At 51.3% G+C, this 24,012-nt stretch overlaps 1 protein-coding gene across 9 annotated transcripts in view; it reads right to left on the bottom strand.

The window, feature by feature from the left end:
- The window catches only part of CAMKK2 (calcium/calmodulin dependent protein kinase kinase 2), a 61,698-nt gene extending 37,888 nt beyond the window's left edge, over window positions 1-23,810 (bottom strand). For 5 of the 9 annotated variants that reach the window (XM_039472346.2, XM_039472349.2, XM_039472350.2 and 2 more), the window contains exons 1-2: window positions 23,683-23,808; window positions 3,298-3,827 (exon numbers count right to left, since the gene is read on the bottom strand). In XM_039472346.2, coding sequence (XP_039328280.1) covers window positions 3,298-3,768 — 471 coding nt within the window. In that variant the 5' untranslated portion in view covers window positions 3,769-3,827; window positions 23,683-23,808. Of the gene's footprint in view, window positions 1-3,297; window positions 3,828-17,725; window positions 19,272-23,682 lie in introns of those variants that run through there. The other 4 variants (XM_039472348.2, XM_074402147.1, XM_074402149.1 and 1 more) reach the window with 3 other exon arrangements.
- Window positions 23,811-24,012: the final 202 nt, after the last annotated feature.

Below are 24,012 nucleotides of genomic sequence, written 5' to 3'. Positions count from 1 at the left end.
CGAGGTCGAGAGATCGAGACCATCCTGGTCAACATGGTGAAACCCCGTCTCTACTAAAAATACAAAAAATTAGCTGGGCATGGTGGCACGTGCCTGTAATCCCAGCTACTCAGGAGGCTGAGGCAGGAGAATTGCCTGAACCCAGGAGGCGGAGGTTGCGGTGAGCCGAGATCGCGCCATTGCACTCCAGCCTGGGTAACAAGAGCGAACCTCCGTCTCAAAAAAAAAAAAGAAAAGGAGAAAGAAAAGAAAGGAAAGCAAGGACGTAAACAAAAAGGCAGGCCTCAAACTTCAGATTCGCAGCACAGATATTAGACAAAGGACACTTACAACTCAATAAGATGACCAACAACCCAATTTAAAAATGAGCAGAAGATTTGAACGGAAATTCCTCCAAAGAAAATATACAAGTGGACATAAGCACAGGAAAAGACACTCGCCATCACTAGTCATCAGGTAAACGTAAATTAAAACTGTATCCACTAGGCTGGCAAAACTCAAGAGGACTAATCAGGCTGGGTGAGGTGGCTCACACCTGTAATCCCAGCACTTTGGGAGGCCAAGGCAGGTGGACTGCTTGAGCCCAGGAGTTCAAGACCAGCCTGTGCAATATGGTGAAACTCTGTCTCTACAAAAAAAAATACAAAAATTAGCCGGGCATGGTGGCGTGTACATTGAGTCCCAGCTACTGAGGAGGCTGAGGTGGGAGGATTCATTGAGCATGGGAAATTGAGGCTACAATGAGCAATGATTGCACCACACTGCATTCCAGCCTGGGTGACAGAATGAGATCCTGTCTAAAAAAAAAAAAAAATTAAAAAGGAGATTGATCAGACCAAGTAGTGGAAGAATGCAGAGCAAATGAAATTTTTATATGCCGCTGGTAGGAATGTAAAAGGGGGTACTCTTTTTGGAAAACAGTTTGTCAGTTTCTTTTCTTCTTCTTCTTTTTTTTTTTTTTTTTTTTTTTAAGGCATTGAGGCAGGGTATCATTCTGTTCCCAGGCTAAAGTAGAATGGCAAGATCACAGCTCACTGTAACCTCGAACTATTGGGTTCAAAAGATCCTGCCACCTCAGCCTCTCAAGCAGCTGGGACTACAGGAATGTGCCACCACACCCAGCTAATTTTTGTATTTTTAGCAGAGACGGGGTTTCACCATGTTGGCCAGGCTGGTCTCCAACTCCTGGCCTCAAGTGATCTGCCCACTTCAGCCTCCCAAAGTGCTGGGATTACAGGTGTGAGCCATCGCCCCTAGCCTGTTTTGTTTTTTGGAGAGATGGGTCTTGCTATGTTACCCAGGCTGGTCTCAAACTCCTGGTCTTAAGCAATCCTTCTGCCTCAGTCACCCAAGTATCTGGGATTACAGGCACGAGCCACTGCACCAGGCCTTGGCAATTTCTTAACAAACACCTACCATACCACAGGCCATTCTATCCAAAAGAAGTGAAAATCTATTTACAAAGACTTGCATATAAATATTAATAACAACTTTAGTTGTAATAATAAAAAATTGGAAGCAATTCAAATGTCCTTCAACAGGTGAACGGATATACAAACTGTGGTACATCCATACAATGGAATTTATTCAGCAATAAAAAAGGAACTACGAATATATGCCACAACATGGATAAATCTCAAAATCATCATGCCGTGAAAGAAGCTAAGCTAAAAAGGAGCCATTGCTCATGGGTCCTAGCTCTGTCTTTGGCTCACGCTGTGAATTCTCCCTGCTCTGAACTCTCCAGGGCCCCATCTCCAATGATGAAAGTTTTTCCTAGCCTTCAAAACGTAGCCCCCTTAGCCCCTTTAAAATCAGTCCCTTTGGCTGGGCACGGTGGCTCATACCTGTAATCCCAGCACTTGGGGAGGCCAAGGCGGGTGGATCACTTAAGGTCAGGAGTTCAAGACCAGCCTGGCCAATATGGTGAAACCCCATCTCTAGTAAAAAAAAAAAAAAAAAAAAATTAGCTGGGTGTGATGGCACACGCCTGTAGTCCCAGCTACTAGGGAGGCTGAGGCAGGAGAATCACTTGAATCTGGAAGACGGAGGTTGCAGTGAGCCAAGATCAAGCCATTGCACTCCAGCCTGGGTGACAGAGCGAGACTGCATCTAAAAAAAAAAAATTAGCCCCTTTAGAAAGGCATCCTGATGTTGAGTCTTCTTCCAATTAAATTAATTAATTCCTTCAACAATTATTTTTTCACTCCTGCTACATGACAGGCACTGTGCTAGGCACTGAGGATGGGAGTGGGGTTGGGGGTAAACAAAATGTTCCTATGGAGATTACATTCTGAAGACAGGTAACAAACAATGAAACCAACACACAGATCATCAGATGCTGACGAACGTCATGAAGGAAAGTAAATAGGGCCATGGGGTAGAGAGAGGCTGGGGGTACTTTAGGGAGGGTGGCCCAGGAAGCCTTTTGGAGGAGGTGATACTGGAGATTAGACTTGGACATGAGACGGAACAGGCCTTACAAAGCTGGCATGGGGTGGGGGGGAGGTGGTTCCAAGCAGAAGCAGCAGCCAGAGTAAAGACCCTAGGCGGACAAAAGCTTGGATTCCAAGGAATTCGAAGAAGGCAGGAACAGAGGGAGCTTAGGGAGCAGGCAACAGAATGGCAGGAGGGGTGGGGAAGGGCCAGACCACACAGGGCCCTGTGAACCCCGGTGGGGATCTGAGTTCTAATCTGCCCCCCAGAGTTCATGGTAGGGGGTCCTGTGAGAAATGGTCACGAAGTGCTGAACCTGGTGCCTGGTGCCAACACACGCTCAGCCAGGCGGGGGGTCACCAGGCTCTCAGTGACCACTTCACTCCCTCATAACTTGCGCTCACCCACACCTCAGTCTCTTTGCTGGAGGCTCTCTCTGGCCCTGCCGCTGCTCTGTCCACACCCGCAGCGGGTCACACACACCTGCCCCAACAGCTCTCACCCATGAATGTACACACCCCAGCTCCTTTGCCCCTGGTGGGATGACTCTGAGGCTGCTGTGCTGTGCCGTTCCCCAGGGTCCCCCCGAAGGAACAAGCCCCAGCGGCCCACACTCCACACTGGTAACCAGCTCCATAACCCATGCTTTGCTGACTGCGTTCCCTTCCCCATGCTGATTCACAACCCCCCTAGGGCCCCCTTTTGGCGCTAGCCACCCCCCAGGTTCTCTGGAGTCAACTCCCAGGTGAAGGGTTGCACTCAAATCCTTTTGGGGGACCTCATCCTTCCACAGAGACCCTCCTGGGGGCAGGGAAGGGCACCGGGGACCCCCAGGACCTGGCTTACCACCGACTCACGCACCTGCATACCCGTGATGGAGACATGGTGAGACTCCACTGTGGGCCGCCGGGGCAGCCGAGGCGAGGACTGCGGGGAGCTGACCGGCGAGTAGGGCAAGGACGGGCAGATGCAGCGTCCGTTCATGTCCAGGCTGCCGCCGGCTGCCAGCCCAGCCTGGGATCGCTCTTGCAGGGACAGCTTGCGACCAGAGACGTGGGACCGGGCCTGGGACCCGGAGGTGTCGAGGGGGGCCTCTTGGCCATCGGCCTCCAGAGGCCGGTCCCGGGCCAGGCCGAGGTCCACAGCACAGCCCGGCTCACACTCGGTGACCACGATGAAGGACTCCATGCCCAGGTGGATGCTCAAGGATGAGAGGCCCCGCAGGGCCGCACAGGGCTGCTGGCTTTCGCTGCTGCTGCTGCCCCTGCCCCCCAGATCATCCTGGGGGGTGGCCCGGTTGCTGCTGGGCTGGCTAGAGACACATGATGACATGGTGCATGTGCCAGCTTCATCCAGCACACTGGGGCGCTCCCATCCGGCAGCGGAGCCACCTGTGGAGAGGGAAGGGTCAGCCAGCCCAGCTCCTGTGGGCAGGGACAGGGAAGGGGCACCTCTCTTCCTGGCCCAGGCTGCTAATTCCTGCCTCTAGTTGACATCCTAAAAAAATCTTGCAAAATATGGTGTGCGCTGGGTGCGGTGACTCACACCTGTAATCCCAGCACTTTGGGAGGCCAAGGTGGGTGGATCACAAGGTCAAGAGATTGAGACCCTCCTGGCCAACAGGGTGAAACCCCGTCTCTACTAAAATACAAAAAATTCACTGGACATGGTGACGCGCACCTGTAATCCCAGCTACTCAGGAGGCTGAGGCAGGGGAATCGCTTGAACCCAGGAGGCAGAAGTTGCAGTGAGCCAAGATCACACCACTGCGCTCCCGCCTGGCAACAGAGCAAGATTCCTTTTCGAAAAAAAAAAACCCATATATATATATATATATATATATATATATATATACACATATATATATATATATATATATACACACACACACACTGTAATCTGATCTCAGTCTATACAGAAAAGCACAGTCTGCATCTTTTCTGCCCCCCCACCCCCCAGCTTTTTTTTTTGAGACAAGGTCTCTCTCTTTCTCTGCTGCCCAGGTAGGAATACAGTGGCGCAATCGTAGCTGTACCCTTGAAATCCTAGGCTCAAGCAACCCTCCCATCTCAGCCTCCCAAGTAGCTGGGACTACAGGCACGTGCCACCACACCCAGCTTGCATCTTCTCATTTTAAAAGCCCCTTCTCATACACCATGACAGCAATTCCTAACTCAATTCTTATAGGTACAAGCATAAGAAAACCCCGAAATAGAGCACATATGTCCCCTACAGAATTGACAGCTGCTTCCAGCTCAAGCCAACTGTCGCTCAGCAGGAATCTGAACCTACTATTGCGCTTTGTTTTTTCCCAAGAGACGGCCTAAGGAGGTTAATAAGGTTGCCTGACCTTTTCGCATTAGCAATTATTTCAAATATTTTTAAATGCTGGGCACTAAAAATGAAGGTCAGGGCTGGGCACGGTGGCTCACACCTGTAATCCCAGCACTTTGGGAGGCCAAGTCAGGCAGATCACTTCAGGACGGGAATTCCAGATCAGTCTTGCCAACATGGTGAAACCTTGCCTCTACTAAAAATACAAAAATTAGCCAGACATGGTGGCACACGCCTATAATCCCAGCTACTCAGGAGGCTGAGGCAGGAGAACTGCTGGAACCGGGAGGCGGAGGGTGCATGAGCCAAGATCATGCACTGCATTGCAGCCTGCGCAACAGAGCAAAACTGTCTCAAAAAAAAAAAAAAAAAAAAAAAAGGTTGCGGGGGAATCAAGTATATGCCACAATATGGATGAAACTCTAGAATATTATGCTAAGTGAAGGAAGCCAGTCGCGAAAGGTCATATATATATGATTCTATTTATATGAAATTTTTAGAACATGCGACCCAAGTCAGAAAGTGGACTAGTGGTTGCCTAGGACTATGGGGATGGTGACGTTAGCAGGTGTGGGAAATGACTGCTAAGGGGTATGGCATTTCCTTTTAGGGTGATTAAAATGTTTTGGAATGAGAGGTAATGGTTGCACAATATCGTGAAGGTACTAAATGCTACTAAACTATATGCTTTAAAGTGGTCAACTTAAAAATATTATATGAATTTTTATCTCAATTAAAAAAAAAAAAAAAGGCCAGGTGCAATGGCTCACGCCTGTAATCTCAGCACTTCGGGAGTCCGAGGTAGGTAGGTCAGGAGTTTGAGACCAGCCTGATCAACATGGTAAAACTCCATCTCTACTAAAAATACAAAAATTAGCCGGGCGTGGTGGCACACACCTGTAATCCCAGCTACTCAGAAGGCTGAGGGAGGAGAATCGCTTGAACCCAGGAGGTGGAGGGTGAAGTGAGCTGAGATCACACCATTGCACTCCAAGCTGGGCGACAACATGAGACTCCGTCTCAAAAAAAGAAAAGAAAAAACAAAAAGGCCGGGTGCAGGGGCTCGCTCCTGTAATCTCAGAACCTTGGGAGGCCGAGGAGGGTGGATCACCTGAGGTCACAAGTTCGAGACCAGCCTGGCCAACACGGTGAAACCCTATCTCTACGGAAAACACAAAAATTATCCGGGCATGGTGGCAGGCACCTGTAATCCCAGCTACTCAGGAGGCTGAGACAGGAAATCACTTGAACCCGGGAAGCGGAGGTTGCAATGAGTGAGCCGAGATCGCGCCACTGCACTCCAGCCTGGGCAACAGAACAAGACTCATCCCCCACAAAAAATAAAAAAAAGATTAACACATCCCCCTTAGGCTGTCAAATCTTACTGTCTCTGGGACAGAACATTAACCTTTGGTTCACATGTTTGACAAATTCTGCTGGACAAATGTCACAGGTATCGCTGGAATTCAAGGAGTACATCCGTAGACAGACACCTGTGGACGATGGCCACTCCATGCCAATCACCCATATCACAAAGGGTCTCTCTGCAGGTCCCAGGAAAACAGTAGGGACTCAGTAGAGAGTTTATGAATTAATAAAATGGTATCTCTGATGACACTGCGTGGTGGTGGGTGGGGAACAGAGAGGAAGGTATAAGACAGCGGAAAGACAGAGCTCCCTGGAGGATCTGGCTGAGAGGCAGAAAACGTCCCTCAGCCCTCTCGGACAGAGAAGAATTGATGGAATAGCTACTATGCCAAGCAGGTAGCAGGGAAAGTCCAACGGGAAAGGCACAAGGGAAAAACACAACGTTCCAGCGCTGACACAGGCCTGATTCATGCACAGAGAGTGTGGTAAAAGAACACCAAAGAGGCCAATCATGTGGCAAGATGCTCAACCGCATAGTGAGAGAACTGCAAATTCAAACTACAGTAAGGCAGCCTGGTGGTTCCCCCAAAAACTGAAACATGGAGTTACCATATAACCAGCAATTCCCCTCCTAGGTGTAGACCCAAAAGAATTGAAAGCAGAGATTCAAACAGATACTTGTACACCAGTGTTCACAGCAACATCATTCATAATAGCCAAAAGGTGGAAATAACCAAGTGTCCATCAACAGACGATGAATAAACAAAATGTGGCAGAGCCACACAACGGAATACTACACAGCCACAAAAGGAAGGAAACTGACTCACGATACAACACAGACAAACCGTGAAGACATACGCTAAGTGAAACAAGCCAGATACTAAAAAACAAGTATGGTAAGATTTCAGTTACATAAAGAATCTAGAATAGTCTGATTCAGGCCAGATGCAGTGGTCCACACCTATAATCCCCACACCTTGGGAGGCCGAGGCAGGTGGATCACTTGAGGTCAGGAGTTCCAGACCAGCCTGGCCAACATGGTGAAACCACATCTCTACTAAAAATACAAAAATTAGCTGGGTGTGGTGGTGGGTGCCTGTAATCCCAGCTATTCAGGAGGCTGAGGCAGGAGAATCACTGGAACCCAGGAGGCAGAGGTTGCAGTGAGGCGAGATCATGCCACTGCACTCCAGTCCAGGTGACAGAGGGAGACTCCATCTCAAAAAAAAAAAAAGTGTGTGTGTGTGTGTGTGTGTGTGTGTGTGTGTGTGTGTGTGTTTTAGTAGAGACGGGGTTTCTCCATGTTGGTCAGGCTAGTCTCAAACTCCTGACCTCAGGTGATCCACCCGCTTCGGCCTCCCAAAGTGTTGAGATTACAGGTGTGAGCCACCATGCCCGTGCAAAAAAAAAAAAAAAAAATTTAAAGGCAAGAAAATACCTGTAGCCATGATAGAAGTTATGATGATAAGGCCTCATATGCTATGGGATCAGATGGGGCCGGAGGTCTTATCTCCTATTCTTCTATCCCCCACCCCCTTACTGTATCTGAGAAAGAAATCATCAACTCTGTCCCTGTTTCAGCTTCCCTGTCAATGAGAGAATACAACTCAAGTTCAATATTTCTCTGTGTCCTTAGCTGCTGCTACTTTACTTATCCTTTCCATGATCCTTATCTCCCAGAAGAGGAAACTCAGATCCCCTGAAGCTCAGCTTAAAGTAATCCTGTAAAGCATCCTGTAAAGTCGGTGCCCATCTGATAGTCATAGGATTAGATGAACCAAGCGCTCAGCATCACACCCGGCACAGCACGTGGTTAAGTGCTCAGAAACTGTTCCTTCAACAATTACCTGTTGGATGCTGATATGGTTTGACTCTGCGTCCCCACCCAAATCTCATCTTGAATTGCACTCCCATAATTCCCATGTGTTGTAGGAGGGACCTGGTGGGAGATCACTGAAACATGGGGGTGGTTTCTCCCATACTGTTCTCATGGTAGTGAGTCTCACCAGATTTGATGGCTTTTAGCAGGGGGTTCTGCTTTGACATCTTCCCCATTCTGTCTGCCTGCTGCCTTCCATGTAAGACGGGACTTGCTCCTCCTTGCCTTCTGCCATGATTGTGAGGCTTCCCCAGCTACGTGAAACTATAGGTCCAATAAAACCTCTTTCTGTTGTAAATTGCCCAGTCTCAGGTGTGTCTTTATCAGCAGCACAAAAACAGACTAATACAGTTGCCCATGGCCTGCTATAGTAGGTAGCCTATGCTCTGGAATGTTCCCATGAGGACTGATGTCCAGGCGAGCTAGCCTGCTCCTGGGTGTGTCCCTCAGCCCTGGCCGTGTGGCCTACGTCCCCAAGGGCAGGCAGTGTCTCCCCCATCCTAGAGCTGCCTCTGACAGGGCTGCAAGGGTTCCTGAGAAGCAAATGAGGCCTGGCAGTGCCTGGGAAAGTCAATGAAGATTTTTTTTCCACCAACAGAAATACAATTGCTTATCAATCCCGACTCCAGGTCAAGGGCACCAAGCCATCCGCCCCCGGCAAGGCTGCTTTTAATCAGCCTCCTTGGCAAGCTGGCATCTGGACGGGGCCTCCCTCACAGCTCTCACGGAGTCTCAGCCTTTTTGGTCTGGAGGAGGAGGGAGAGAAAAGATGCCTCGGACCCAGGGCAGTGGCCTCAGCGCTGGCGGGGCAGGCATGAAACCCCAGAGCTCAGCAGAGAGGAGCCCAGGGGACGCAGGCCTCAGTGCCACAGGATCTGACAGGACGAGGTACATCCAGGGGCTTCTTCTTTTTTTTTTTTTTTTTGAGACAGAGTCTCAGCCGCTCAGGCTAGAGTACAGTGGTATGATCTTGGCTCACTGCAAACACCGTCTCCGGGTTCAAGCAGTTCTCCCGTCTCAGTCTCCCAAGTAGCTTTGATTACCGGCGCCCGCCTTCATGCCTGGCAAATTTTTGTATTTTAGTAGAGATGAGGTTTCACCATGTTGGCCAGGCTAATCTCGAACTCCTGACCTCAGGTGATCCGCCTACCTTGGCCTCCCAAAGTGCTGAGATTACAGGCATGAGCCACCACGCCCGGCCATCCAGGGGCTTCCTGTCTCACAGATGCCTACAGAGTCTAGGCCAGTGTCCTGAATGGTTTGGGGGTCACAGACCCTACAAAGATCTGATGAAAGCTACCAACACTCTGTCCAGGAGAAAGAAATCATGCAAAGAGATAATAGTTCAGCCTGGAAACAGCAACAGCTAACATTCAATTGAGCTCTCATCAGGCACCCAGCACGAGCTAACCACCTGGCCACGTAACCCTCACAGAACAGGCCCTCTGCCAGGGAAGGACAGTGAAGCATTCAATTCCAGGGATGGAGAGAGAGACGACCTTTTTGCAAAGTTGATTGGATTTGACAAAATGTCGACCCTGGCCCCGAATCCCTGCCAAGAAATCCAAGCAGAGGCCATCCCCCAAGGCCATGCATCCACCCTCTTCCCTCTCACAGGGCAGCTCGTCATGAGCCACAAGAGCCTTCCTGAAGCAGATGGACCCGGGACCCGGGCCAGGATGAGGGAAACGTTCCTTCCTCTGCCAGGAAGCCAAGTGGCACAGGCCTCCAGGAAACACCTCCTTTCCTAGGGGCTGTTTCCAAGCTGCATCCACTGCCTCCCCCACAGCAAGCTGCCGATGGGTGCCAAGGAGATGCTCCCAAGCCCAGACACACTTGAGGCTGCCTCATCCCAGGCACAACATAAAGGCCCAAAACAGCTTCAAGGATCCTGCCAAGGCCATGGATGATGTCCTGCCTCGGACATCAATGTCCCCCCTGGGAAAATGGGCTCAGCCAGCCACATTCTGTCTCACGTGGGGAAACTGAGGCCCACAGAGGTCCTCGAGGAAATTCATTCATGTGTTCTTTCATCGAGTAATTATAAAGGAATGATCATCTGCTGGATAAACAAAACAGATGTGGTTTTGCCCTCAAGGGACTGACCGTCCAGTGAAGGGTACCAACATTTAAAAGTAGGTGCACAAGGCCAGGCATGGTGGCTCACACCTGTAATCCTAGCACTTTGGGAGGTCGAGGTGGGTGGATCACCTGAGGTCAGGAGTTCGAAACCAGCAAGACCAACATGGTGAAACCCCCGTCTCTACTAAAAATGCAAAAATTAGCTGAGTATGGTGGCTTGCGCCTATAATCCCAGATACTCGGGACTGAGTCAGGAGAATCATTTGAACACGGGAGGTGGAGGTTGCAGTGAGCCAAGATCACACCACTGCACTCCAGCCTAGATGACAGAGCGAGACTTTGTCTAAAAAAAAAAAAAAAAGTAGGTGAGAGCCAAGGGTGGCTCACACCTGTAATCCCAGCACTTTGGGAGGCCGAGGTGGGCAGATCACAAGGTCAGGAGTTTGAGACCAGTCTGACCAACATGGTAAAACGCCATCTCTACTAAAAAACACAAAAAAATTAGCTGGGTGCGGTGGTGGGCACCTGTAATCCCAGCTACTCAGGAGGCTGAGGCAGGAGAATCGCTTGAACCTGGAGGTGGAGGTTGCAGTGAGCCGAGATTGCACCACTGCACTCCAGCCTGGGCAAGAGGATGAGACTCCGTCTTAAAAAAAAAAAAAAAACAGGAGATGTACAAGTGAATCTACAAGCACAGGCTAGGGCAGAAGACCAGGGTGTGACCAAAGAGCACAGCAGAGGGGCCTACTTGAGAGCTAAAGGTGGGTGAAAGAAGGCCCCTCTTGGGGAAAGGCTACTTAGGCTGAAACCTACAGGGTGAGTAGGTGCTAAGGGAGCAGAAATTTGTTCCCAGCAGAGGAAACAGCTTCTGAGAAGGCCCCCTATGGAAAAGAGGTGGGAGAGGGAGGGCAGCAGAAACAAGTTCCCCGGGTCTGGAGCTCGGGAGCAGGAAGCAAGTTGAGGAGCAGGGGCTGGAAGAAGCCAGAGCTTTGTGGGAAGCCGATGATGATGATAATGATGATGAAGACTAGAGTCAAGGGCGGCCCAGGGCAAAGCTACAGGGACTGGGCTCGGATCCTGCTGTGAGTTGAACTGTGTCCCCCGAAAAGGTATGTGGCAGTTCTAACCCTCAGGACCTCAGAATGTGGCCTTATTTGGAGATAGGCCTTTACAGAGATGATGAAGTGAAAATGAGGTCATTAGTCCAACAGGCCTAGTCTAGTAAAGGGGAAATGCAGACGCACAGACAGCACAGAGGGAGACAGCCACGCAGACACGGAGGTGGGTGGGGGCTCCTTCTACAGGCCTAGGAGTGTCAGATTGTCAACCACCACCAGCCGCCAGGACGGAGGCCTGGAACAGACTCCCCTCCAGCGCTCAGAAGGAACCAGTCCTGCTGAAGCTTGATCCAGACTTCTGGCCTCCAGAACTGACAGAACAGACCTCTGTCTTTCAAGCCACCCGGCGAGTGGGGCTTGGTCACAGCTTCTCTAGGAAGATAATACAGCACCCCGCCCAACCAGTGGGGTTCAGGGAAGCCGGCTGCCTTGGAGGCCACAGACTCTGATGCATTTCCCAAAGCTCAGCGGGGAGACCTGAGAGGCTCAGCTGCATCCGCAGAGGCAGTGCTGGAATATTCCAGACCCAGGGCCCTTGCCTAGCTAAGCAGGGTTATCAGATCCAGTGACACCAACTGTTACAACAGGCTCTCCTTCAGTTCTCTTTAGTTTGGGGCCAGTGAACAACTGGGTCCCCAAAGACAAAGGCCCTCCCTTGTCAGATGGCAATCGAGATCTCTCAGGCTTCAGACACCCTGTCCTCATCATAGTCCCTAAAACAGAAAAGTTGCAAGCACTGACTCCTGGATGACATGTGGCCACCAACATGTTGGCTGTACACGAGGTTCAAAGCTATCTGAAGAAGAGGTGCTCATGGCCATAATCCCAGCATTCTTGGAGGCTGAAGTGGGAGGATGGCTTGATGCTAAGAGTTCAAGATCAGCCTGGGCAACATAGTGAGACCCCATCTCTACAAAAATTTTTAAAAATTAGTTGGGGTTGGTAGCTCACACCTGTAGTCTCAGCTACTCAGGAGGCTGAGGCAGGAAGATGGCTTGAGCCCAGGAGTTGGAGGCTGTAGTGAACTATGATTGCACCACTGCACTCCAGCCTGGGTGGCAGAGTGAGGGTCTATCTCTAAATAAATAAATAAATAATGATCCGAATGAGATGCCAACATTTCAGAGCCAGGAGATTTCAGAAAAAAGTGCAAGTTTCCAGATTCTCTTGAAGAACTGCACACTGATAGCACTGGGCCTCTGTTCTATCCTAGCAACCACTCGCTGCAGCTCTGGCAGGGGACACCCTCGCCAGCATGCCACAGTCCTCACCACTCCCCAGTGCCTCCCTGAAGCTGAGGACAGGCTGCCGGCCACGGGCCACGCCCTCCCCTTGGCTCATATCTCACGCCCTGCCTCCCCACTACAGGTGTCTGAGTCTGCAGCCCCCGCTTTTGAGTCACTGAATGTCAGTGCGAAGATGGACGCACATCGGTGGTCACCTGCTCTGACCGTTTCATTCAACCAATGAGAAAAATGAAGGCTCAGAAGGATTTACTGATTTGCCCAAATCACTTAGTGGTTCCAGGCAGGGCGACAATTGGGCTGACTGCTGTTGTTGTCGTTGTTTTTGAGACAGAGTCTTGTTCTGTTGCCCAGGCTGGAGTGTCGTGGTGTGATCTCAGCTCACTGCAACCTCTGCCTCCCAGGTTTAAGCAATTCTCCTGCCTCAGCTTGTCAAGTAGCCGGGGACTACAGGCGCACCACCATGCCCAGCTAATATTTGTATTTTTCAGCGGAGACAGGGTTTCACCATGTTGCCTAGGGCTGGTCTTGAACTCCTGATTTCAAGTGATCCACCCGCCTCAGCTTCCCAGTGTTGGGATTACAGCTGAGTCCATGTGCCCGACCAGGCTACGTTTTTCAGCAGGCGTCCCCAAACTACTGAGGCCATTTATCCGGCCCCCTGCCGCACTTCAGGAAGGGGCACCTCTTTCATTGGTGGTCAGTGAGAGGAGCACAGTATGTGGTGGCTCTCCAACGGTCTGAGGGACAGTGAACTGGCGCCCTGTGTAAAAAGTTTGGGGACGCCTGTTTTTCAGGAAGGGGCCAACAATTACAGGTGCAGCCTTGCCATGTCCACGTATGGCATTCTCAATAAAGTCCAGGCTGGGCCAAAATCTCTAACCAGGGAGAACACGCAGCCCATTCCTCTGCCTTCATGGGAACCTCAGCCTGTTTGAAAGAGTCGAGAGCGAAGGCACAGGATCTCAAAGTGCTTGGAGAGAAGCCAGGCGCGGTGACGCACACCTGTGATCCTAGCACTTTGGGAGGCTGAGGTGGATGGATCACCTGAGGTCAGGAGTTCAAGACCAGCCTGGCCATCATGGTGAAACCCCATCTTTTAAAAAAAAAAAAAATTATTTTTAAAAAAAAAAAGTGCTTGGAGGAGAAATGCACAGGGTTTGGGCACAAGGACATGGACACGACTAACTCCTGAGCGCTGTGACTTTGCTCTCCTTGTTTACAGCCGAATTCCAGGGCCTAGAACTTTCTAGGACACTGCTAGCATTCAGTCAATACTGGCTAGAAGTTGTTATTTATTCCATGCCAAGGCCACTAAGAAGGTCAGAAGCTTTCTTTAGCTGGCCTAGTTGACGTTTCTTTAGTCTGGTAACAGTAGCTCAATATATGTCTGGGAAGCCATCCCTCCATGTAAGAGGTGGTCCTATGGAGCTGACCCTACCATCAGCTTCAGAGATTCAAACATGACTCAAGCCTGGCCAGCCAGTCATCAATTGCTCTAGTCAAGTGGGTAACTCAAGAGTAGATGTGAGGCTGAGTGCGGTGGCTCACACCTGTAATCCCAGCACTTTGGGAGGCCAAGGTGGGCAGATCACTTGAGGCCGAAGTTCAAAACCAGCCTAGCCACCATGGTGAAACTCCATTTCTACTAAAAATACAAAAATTAGCCGGGTATGGTGGCACATCCCTGTTATTCCAGCTACTCAGAAGGCTGAGGCACGAGAATCACTTGAACCCAGGAGGAGGAGGCTGCAGTGAACTAAGATCACACCACTGCATTGCACTCCAGCATGGGCAACAGAGCAAGATCTCATCTGAAAAAAAAAAAAGAAAGAAAGAAAGAAAGAGAAGAGTACAGTGGCTCACACCTGTACTTCTAGCACTTTGGAAGGCTAAGATGGGCAGATCCCTTGAGCCCAGGAGATTGAGATCAGCCTGGGCAACATGGGGAGACCTCATCTCTACAAAAATACAAAAAGCTAGCTGGGCATGGTGGTGTATACCTGTAGTCCTAGCTACGAGGGAGGCTGAGGTGGGAGGATCATTTGAGCTGGGGAGGTTGAGGCGGCAGTGAGTAGTGATCACACCACTGCACTCCAGCCTGGGTGACACAGTGAAACCCTGTATCAAAAAAAGAGATATGTGTGACCCAAGTCAGTCTATTGGATCTTATTCTGTGGTTTTGTGGAAGTGTTGAAAAGTGTCCTTTCTATTGAACCTAGAGCTCAGAGGATATATTCCTAAAGCTACCAGGGGCTGGGGAGAACCCTGCTTCAGAAGGAAGTCTCAGAAGAGAAAAGAGAGATAATAGACGGAAAAGAGCTGAGACTGAAGACATTGTTTGGGCACCTGGATTCAGCCATGCCAGAAGCTCATGTATTTCCATTTTTGCTTATGCTATTTCATAATAAGTTTTCCATCATTTACAGTCAAGGGCCCTGACTTACCAATGACAGAGCTGACCGAGAGGAAAGCTGCTATCTCCCTACACCCCAAGGCTCTTACCTAAGCCAAACTGCCAGGCAGCTGTAAGGAAGGCCTCTGGCAACCTGGACAGCCTTCAACCAGCACTTCCAACACTGCTTTTCTCCTTTCTTTTAATCTGAAAACATCAAGGATGGGGCAGGGAAGGGCTGATGAACAGGCAGAGGAGAAGAAACTGGCATTTTCAACACAAGAATCGCATTGCGGCAGATGCAGTGATACTAACGGCTAGCCTTCTTCGGTGCCTGGCACTCTTCTAAGCCTGTGTCATCTCATTTAATTGTCATAACCACCTCATGAGTGATAGGTGCTGTTTCGTTTGGTTTTTTTGAGACAGGGTCTCACTCTGCCACCCAGGCTGGAGGACAGTGGCACAATCTCTGCTCATGGAAGACTTGATCTCCTGGGCTCTAGCGTTCAAGCCCCCTAAGTAGCTGCAACTACAGGTGTGCACCATTATGCCTGGCTCAATAGGTCCTATTGTTAATCCCTGTTCCACCAGTGAGGAAACTGAGGCACAGGGAGCCTGACCGCCTTGCCCACCATCATCCAGCTAATGAGTGTTTCAGGAGGGCACAGGTGTGAATGCTCACCACATAGAAGCTGTTGCCAAGAGAGAACTTGGGCAGTTACTGAATTCAAATTCAAGGCACTCAATTGGCTTCCTTTTTGTGTGTGTGAGACAGGGTCTCACCCTATTGCCCAGGCTGGAGTGCAGTGGTGCAATCATAGCTCACTGCAGTCTCGAACTCCTGGGCTCAGGTGATCCTCCCACTTTACCTCCCGAGTAGCTGGGACTACAGGCACACACCACCACACTTGGCTAATTTTTTGTCTTTTCTGTAGAGATGGCATTTCACCATGTTACCCAGGCTGGTCTCAAACTCCTGGGCTCAAGAGATCTACCTGTCTCAGCCTTCCAAAGTGCTGGGATTACAGGCATGAGCCACTGCGCCTAGCCGGTTTCAATCTATTTTAAAACAAAATCTCTGAACTCTCTAATCCCACCTTGCTGACTTCACTGTTTCCCTCTTCCCTTCTAGCCCTTGTCCATATGCATCACATTTCACAAAATTAAAAAGTGTATGCATATAATTTCCCACCCTTGCTTCCGTGTGTCGTAAGAGCACGCTCTCACACGGCTTTTGCAATCAACACAAGAGAGGCTGCAGATGCAGTCACTGACACTCAGGGAGGTTGACATGACCTCATCCAGGCAGCCCAGCAGGCTTGCAAGTGAGACCAGGAAGAGGTCCAGGTGGCCTGTCCTGCAGCCCAGTGACTCCTGCCATCCTGGATGCTCAGAGCAAGCAGCTCCCCTGTCTTGCTGCTCGCCAGGGCCAACTTGCCTTAAGAGTTCTTAGGCAGCTGTTACTCAGTCAATAACAAAAAGGCATTGAAAGAATGGCCCCAGTCATGCAGTCAGGCATCTAAAGCCCGGTGTGGGCCAGGCACAGTGGTGGCTAACGCCTGTAATCCTAGTGCTTTGGGAGGCTGAGGACAACTGCTTGAGGCCAGGAGTTTGAGACCAGCTTGGGCAACACAGCAAGACCCCATTGCCACAAAAAAAATTTAAAAATTATCCCAATGTGGTGCTGCACACCTGTGGTCCCAGCTCCGTGGGAGGCTGAGGTGGCAGGATCCCGCGAGGCCAGGTGGTTGAGGCCGTAGTGAGCTGTGATTGCACCACTGCATTCTAGCCTGAGCAACAGAGAAAGGCTCTTTCTCAAAAAAAATGTTAAATTTTTAAAAATATTAATAAAAATAAGGCCAGATGTGCACAGGTAGCCCCAGTCTTGAAGTGTGAGGAAGTTATGAATGTCGGGGTGACTCTGGGTGTGTGTTTAGGGGAGGGAGATATTTAGAAATAAAGGGTAGAAACCATCTTCCTTCCTCTTCCCCCACTGCACCCTTCCCAAGCTTTCATGGAACAGAAAGAAGAGGTTGGAAAACACCTGGAATTTCAGTTTGTAATGAACAAGAAAAAGACTTCAACTCCAGCATGCTCATGGCAAATCAGAGATGGAGAGGGACAGCTCGAAACACACAGGCATCGGTGCCTGGGCCACCCACGACCCTTCTTCCTCCCTCCTCCCCACCTTTTGGACGTCATGCTAAATCTAGCTGCAAGCCTCCTCAGGTGAGGGACAGGAAGAGGGCAGGGAGCCAGCTCTACAGCTCTGAGGGGCCCACCCTGTCCCCACGCCTGGACCCAGAGGGCAGCACTGTCTGGGATGAACCTAAATGAAATATTTCTCTGCCAGAAGCCTTGAAGGCAATGCCCCAAAGCACATTTCAAAAACCAAAAAGGGAATGTGCTTTCCCCCTGCACCCTGGCCCCCGCAAAACACTAGTTCCCCATTTAAACTTCTCTAACAGAAGCTTCTCTCAGGCACCACCCACAGACCTCCTTCCCCACCCACTGGGTTCCTGCCTCATGCTTAAGCACGGGCAGAGGGGCATCACCTTGGCCTACTGCTGACTCCCACCTGCCTCTCCTCCAAGGACCACCATCCCTCTCTCTTTTCCAGGTTGGAATTAGCATTTTTATCTCGGCAACTGCCGTCTCTCAACTATTTACAGAAGCCACCAGGATAAAAAGAGGCAACATAAAAATAGTTTCTCGGCAGCTTTCAGGATGGGGTGGGGTGGGGTGGGGTGGGGTGGGGTGGGGGTGGGGGTGGGGGTGGGGGCACAACAGAATCTTCTCATTTTCTTTCGTTCCTTTTCAAAAGGGAAAGGATGCCAGAATTGTTCATCTTTTCCAAAAGGCCACTCACCTGGGAGCTTCTCGGGGGACAGGAACCAAGCCCCAGCATTTCTCAGTTCCCAGGGCACAGCTTGTCACCAGCGCCCCCGCCCAACCAAAAGAGTGGGCTGGGTGAAGGGTTGAGGATACAGAGCCAGGGCACCCCGCTCTGCCCCGTTTCCGTCACCTCCCGGGCCTCCTTCCAGCTTTCCAAAAAGCGAGCCAGTTCAAAAAAAAAACAAAGCAAAACAAAACTTTGGCTTTTCTCTATGCTTAAAATGTTTCATAATTGAAAAAAGAAATTCAGTGGCAATACGACACACACCACAGAAACTGAAAACATGGGCAGCTAAAATCATCCCTTTCCCATTTTGATCATTAACGTCCCTGACAGGGAAAGCAGGTGCCAGGGGTCTTCCCTACAATACCTAACAGAATACACACCATTTTAAAGATGGCTTTTTTATTGTTATTATTTTGGTTTTGTTGAAGAAGGGGTCCAATCAGCGTAGAAAACAAATAGTAATGCCAAATCTTATTTTTCAGACCAAAAAACTATTCAGAAATGTTTTCCATCCCATAACCTCCCAGGGTAGGTGGACTCCATCAGAAAATGAACATAATCTGCCAGGATAAGGAGCCAAAGCCAGGCACTGTGACTCACGCCTGTAATCCCAGCACTTCGGGAGGCCCAGGTGGGTGGATCACTTGAGGTCAGGAGTTCGAGACCACCCTAGACAACATGGTGAAACCCCGTCTCTACTAAAAATACAAAAATTAGCCAGGCGTGGTGGCGCACACCTGTAATCCCAGCTGCTCCAGAGGCTGAGGCAGGAGAATCGCTGGAACCCCAGAGGTGGAGGCTGCAGTGAGCCAAGATCAGTGTGACTGCACTCCAGCCTGGGCAACAAGAGCGAAACTCCGTCTCAAAATAAAACAAACCCATTGCCTCCTGGATCAAGTCATGGTCATTTCATTACAAGTGTGATTTTTCAGGGACAGTCTAGATTTTATTCAGTTCCATTCTTTTCAGTTATGATGGTTATTTGTTTGTTTTGATTTTGTTTTTGAGATGGGGTCTCGCTCTGTTGCCCAGGCTGAAATGTAGTAGTGCCATCATGGCTTACTGCAGCCTCAACCTCCCAGGCTCAAGAGATCCTCCTGCCTCAGCCCTCGAGTAGCTGGGACTACAGGCCTGCACCACCACGCCTGGCTAATATTTTTAATTTTCTTTGTAGAGACAAGGTCTAGGCTAGTCCTGAACTCTTGGGCTCAAGTGATCCTCCTGCCTTGGCATCCAAAGGTGTTGGGATTACAGTTGTAAGCCACTGCACCCAGCCATGATTTGTTAAATGCAGGTCCCCATGTGATTTTATTAGTACATATTTTGTGAGACTTTTTTTCCAAGTAAATAAATCCACAAAGTAGAGAAAACCTAACCAGTCAGTCAGTGCCACGGCCCTGTGGCCATGAGTGGAGGCAGCCCAGTCTGTCCTGATAGCTTTGCCAGGAATACCCACCAAGAAAGCAGAAATGGAAAGCTGGCCTGAGAGGAAGCCCAGCGGAGATCAGCTCCTGAACCCCGTCCCCTGACCCCACGCCCCTCCTTTCCCCCTGTGTTTCAGAGTGGGGAGGCAGAGTATGGAGAGGAAGGGAGGGTGTGATCTGTTTGGAACAATTACATTGAGCCGAGCTGTGTACTGGGGACTTCCATATAGAAGATCAACTCTATAGCCACCCTCTAGGTAGGTGTGGGTGGCTCCATTTCATAGATGAGAAAATCAAGGCTTAAGGTCCTCTGGGGTCTGTATCCTTCCCTGATGCACCTTCTCTTCCGGAGTTCTCAGGCCTTCCTTGCCTTCCCCTCCTCCTTTTTTTTTTTTTTTTTTTTTTTTGAGACGGAGTTCCGCTCTTGTTACCCAGGCTGGAGTGCAATGGCGCGATCTCGGCTCACCGCAACCTCCGCCTCCTGGGTTCAGGCAATTCTCCTGCCTCAGCCTCCTGAGTAGCTGGGATTACAGGCATGAGCCACCATGCCCAGCTAATTTTTTGTATTTTTAGTAGAGACGGGGTTTCACCATGTTGACCAGGATGGTCTTGATCTCTCGACCTCGTGATCCACCCGCCTCGGCCTCCCAAAGTGCTGGGATTACAGGCTTGAGCCACCGCGCCCGGCCTCCCTTTTTTTTTTTTAAAGCAGAGTCTCACTCTGTTACCCAAGCTGGAGTTCAGTGGCATGATGGCTCACTGCAACCTCTGCCTCCCCAGTTCAAGCTATTCTCCTGCCTCAATCTCCCAAGTAGCTAGAATTACAGGCACGCTCCATCACGTCTGGCTAATTTTTGTATGTTTAGTAGAGATGAGGTTTTATCATGTTGGCCAGGCTGGTCTCGAACTCCGGACCTCAGGTGATCCTCCTGCCTCAGGCTGAGGCAGGAGGATCACCTGAGGTCCGGAGTTCGAGACTGAGGCAGGAGGATCACCTGAGGTCCGGAGTTCGAGACCAGCTTGGCCAACATGGTGAAACCGCGTGTCTACTAAAAATACAAAAAATTAGCCAGACGTGGTAGCATGCGTCTGTAACCCCAGCTGCTCTGGAGGCTGAGGCAGAAGAATCACTTGAACCTGGGAGGTGGAGGTTGCAGTGAGCCAAGATCATGCCACTGCACTCCAGCTTGGGACACAAGAGCGAAAATCCATCTCAAAAAATCAAAACAAACAAAAAGCAATATAAGATGCTCTGATTTAACGGAAAATCTGAAATATCATTTGCCCCAAATCCCCAGGATCAGGAAATGAAACATTTGCCATAGCAACAAGAAGAAAGCATGCTGGGGAGGGAAGGTCACAGGTGACCCTCTGCAAATTACTCAGCCTCTCTCAGCCTTTCCATACAATGAATTGATAGAATAATGGTGATTCTGTGGCCCATGTTAAAATTTGGGCCAGCCTATAATCCCAGCACTTTGGGAGGCAGAGACGGGTGGATCAGGAGGTCGAGAGATCGAGACCATCCTGGTCAACATGGTGAAACCCCGTCTCTACTAAAAATACAAAAAATTAGTTGGGCATGGTGTCGTGCGCCTGTAGTCCCAGCTACTCAGGAGGCTGAGGCAGGAGAATTGCCTGAACCCAGGAGGCGGAGGTTGCGGTGAGCCAAGATCCCGCCATTGCACTCCAGCCTGGGTAACAAGAGCGAAACTCCGTCTCAAAAAAAAAAAAAAATGGGGGCCAAAATGCCTTCAAAACAGGCTTGGCCTACCCCACTTGGCCCGGTCCTTTCCCCTGAGAGTGGTGTCTGGCCACCCATCTTCCATCTAGGATGAGGTTCTCAAAGAGGAAACCCCCTGCTACCATACAAAGTTCCCTTTGCTAGGTCATTCCACCCTATGCCCTTCCCCTCCTACTCCCACCCAATCTCTGATTTCTGGCCCATCCTTCAAGGCTCCGCACAAATGACACCTCCTTCAGGGAGCCTCCCAGATTCACACCAGCCTGAGATTTCTCCAGAACCCTCAATGCCCTCTGCTTCTACCATTGTGACAGCACTCATTTCTTATCATGTTCTTCAGCAGTGGCGCTACTGGCATTTGAGCAGGGTGATGCTTTATGTCGTGGCCCTGGACACTTTAGCGGGCATCCCTGGGTCTTGCCCACTAAAAGCCAAGAGTGCTTAGCATCTTTTTTTTATTTTTTGAAGCGTTTATACATTCACAGTGGCGGACTTAGCATCATTTTGACAACCAAACGTCATCCCCACACTTTCCCAAATCCTTGTCAGGAGGGTGGGGCCACCCGCAGATGAGAACTAGTGCGTAGTTATTAGTGACTATATTTGCCAGCCCACTAGGCAAGTTTCAGGACGGGTAGTGCTACAGACCCTGCATAGAGCTGCATCGGCAAACAGTGATTTAGTGAGAAAACCAAACAAGCACCTGGGCTCCTCAAGTGGCTGAGGGCAGCCTTGCAAGGGCCTCTGCTCTAGAACCGGTGGCAAAGCACAAAGGTTCTAAGGCCTGACATGCCTGCATTGGCTGTGTGACCCTGGGCAAGTTGCTCAACGTCTCTGAGCCCTTCCATAAAATGGGGCTAAATCCTAGCAACACTGCAGAATTTTTGTAAACCTCAATCCCCTAATCTCTACAATAGGGCTAAAATAAAATTCCCTGCTTTGTAGGATTTGGTAGGCATGAAATGAGATAATGCAGGCAACACAGCACAGAATCTGGCACGCAGCAAGAACTCAATAGATGTTAGTTGTTAACATTGTTATTATTATTGTCTAGGGCCCGCAGGTGGCTCATGCCTATAATCCCAGCACTTTGGGAGGCTGAGGTAAGTGGATCGCTTGAGGTGAGAAGTTCAAGACCAGCCTGGCCAATGTGGTGAAACCCTGCCTCTACTAAAAATACAAAAATTAGCCAGGCGTGGTGGCGGGTGCCTGTAGTCCCAGCTACTGGGAAGGCTGAGAGGCACAAGAATCGCTTGAACCCGGGAACCGAGATCATGCCGCTACACTCCAGCCTGGGCAACAGAGCGAGACTCACTCTCAGTAAATAAAAAAAAAACAAGTAAGTCTTACTATTATCCAAGTTAGGGGCTCATCAAATGATGGCTGTTACCCTTCATTACAAAAATGTGTTCCGCGTCCTCATCACAATGCCTGCTTCCACAGGAAGGGTACACGAGCAGCAGTCTGCAAGGGGATCTGGGGCTCACGCTAAAGCTGCATTTGCGGGTCCTGCACACTGTTTATTCCGAAACTGCACGTTTTTGTGGGGTGATTAGGGAAGAGGGCGGCTGACTCCCCCAAAGCCCTCCCCTTACTGCAGCCCCCGCCTCCTCCAAGGAACAAAGGAGCTTATGGGGACAAAAAGCCATCCTCTTCTCTCTCCTCTGGAGGCAGAGCTAGGGGAGGGGAGTGGCTAACGGCAGCACAGCTCTAGGGCACCTGAAGTTTCTGTCCCCTGCGTGGGGACTCCCAACACCAGGCTGAGGAAGGTAAAAGTTGCCTGTAGGAAAATGGGCACTGCAGGTCCCATGCGGAGGCCAGGTGCCCCCTCTTGCTGATGGCACTGAGATGCCCTCCCCAAAGCTCCATCCCTCCCCCTCAACCTTCTGAGGGAGATCGGAGGGGCACCAAGTGAGAGCGGCGGGGGGGGGGGGGAGCAGGCTCGCAGAGCTGTGGAAGCACCCCACTTCCTCAACTGGGCAGTGCAGGGGCTGGGGGGAAGTCAGGAAAAGCTCAAGGCTGGGTGGGGTGGCACCCCAGGCACCGAGCCCCAATGCTGAGAGGGGCTGGGTCCAGCGTCCCTGAGAGCCAGGCGGACACCTCTCTGCATTCACAGCATACTGCAGCCCCGAGGTGAATGTAGGTCAGAAGGACCAAGCCTGTGAGGCTCCGGCTGAGAAAAGAGGTGCGGTGGGGGCGGTGAAAGGGCAGACCGAAGACAGCCAAAGGTCCTCTAGGTCCCCGCAACTGCTGGCCTAGGGTCCTGCCACCTGGTGTACAAGCCACCAGGGCCTGGGTTTGCCCCGAGATAGGCAGGCTGCGGCGTGGGGGGTGCCCGAAGTCCGCTGGTCCTCTCTTCCCGGGAGCGCTCCGGGTTTCCCCACCTGTCAAACGCGACGGGGTGGGCCTCGGCCGCCTCCACGAACCCTGACGGCCCCGGCCCCCAGCGGCAGCGGTTCCAAACTCCAGGACCGCCCCTGCCACCCGGACAGGGCGCGGCCCAGCTGAGGAGGCCACCCCGAGGCCCAGGGCGCCCTGAGGACGCGGGAGAAGGGGTGTCGGGGACCCTGTCCCTCCACGTGGCGTGGCGTGGGGTGGCGCACGTGGGGTCCCTCGGCGTTAGGAGCCCCAGGCCAGCCTCGGGGCTTTGTGTGCCATCCCGGCGGCGGTCCCCCGCCTTGTGAGGGAAAAGGAGCGGGCGCCCGGGGCCGCGGCGGCTGCGTCCCCCGCCCTGGGCCCGGCTACCGCCAGCTCACCTGGGCTCCGCGCCGCCGCCGCCTCCCGCGCTCTGCGCCCCCGGCTCGGCTCGGCTCCGCTCAGCTTGCTCTGCGCGGCGGCGCGCTCCTCTTCTCTGCCCGGGTGGCGGGCGCGCAGGGGGCGGGGGCGGGAGGAGCCGTCGGGCTCGGCTCGGGCGCGACGCCGCCCCGGGCAGCGCGGGGATTGGCCACGGCCGCGGGAAACCCGAGCGCGGAACCGCCTGCGCCCGCCGAGCACCGCCCCCTGCGCGCCCTCGCCCGCTCGACCCCGCGCCGGGGAGGGCTGGGGAGGCGAGAGCCTGCGAAGACTGAAGTAGCGGCGAGGCGGCG

Source organism: Saimiri boliviensis, chromosome 7 (assembly GCF_048565385.1).
Source record: "Saimiri boliviensis isolate mSaiBol1 chromosome 7, mSaiBol1.pri, whole genome shotgun sequence".
Classification (NCBI taxonomy): Eukaryota; Metazoa; Chordata; class Mammalia; order Primates; family Cebidae; genus Saimiri; species Saimiri boliviensis.
The sequence above is the reverse complement of the archived record's forward strand: the minus strand, read 5'-3'. Positions and strand labels throughout refer to the sequence as shown.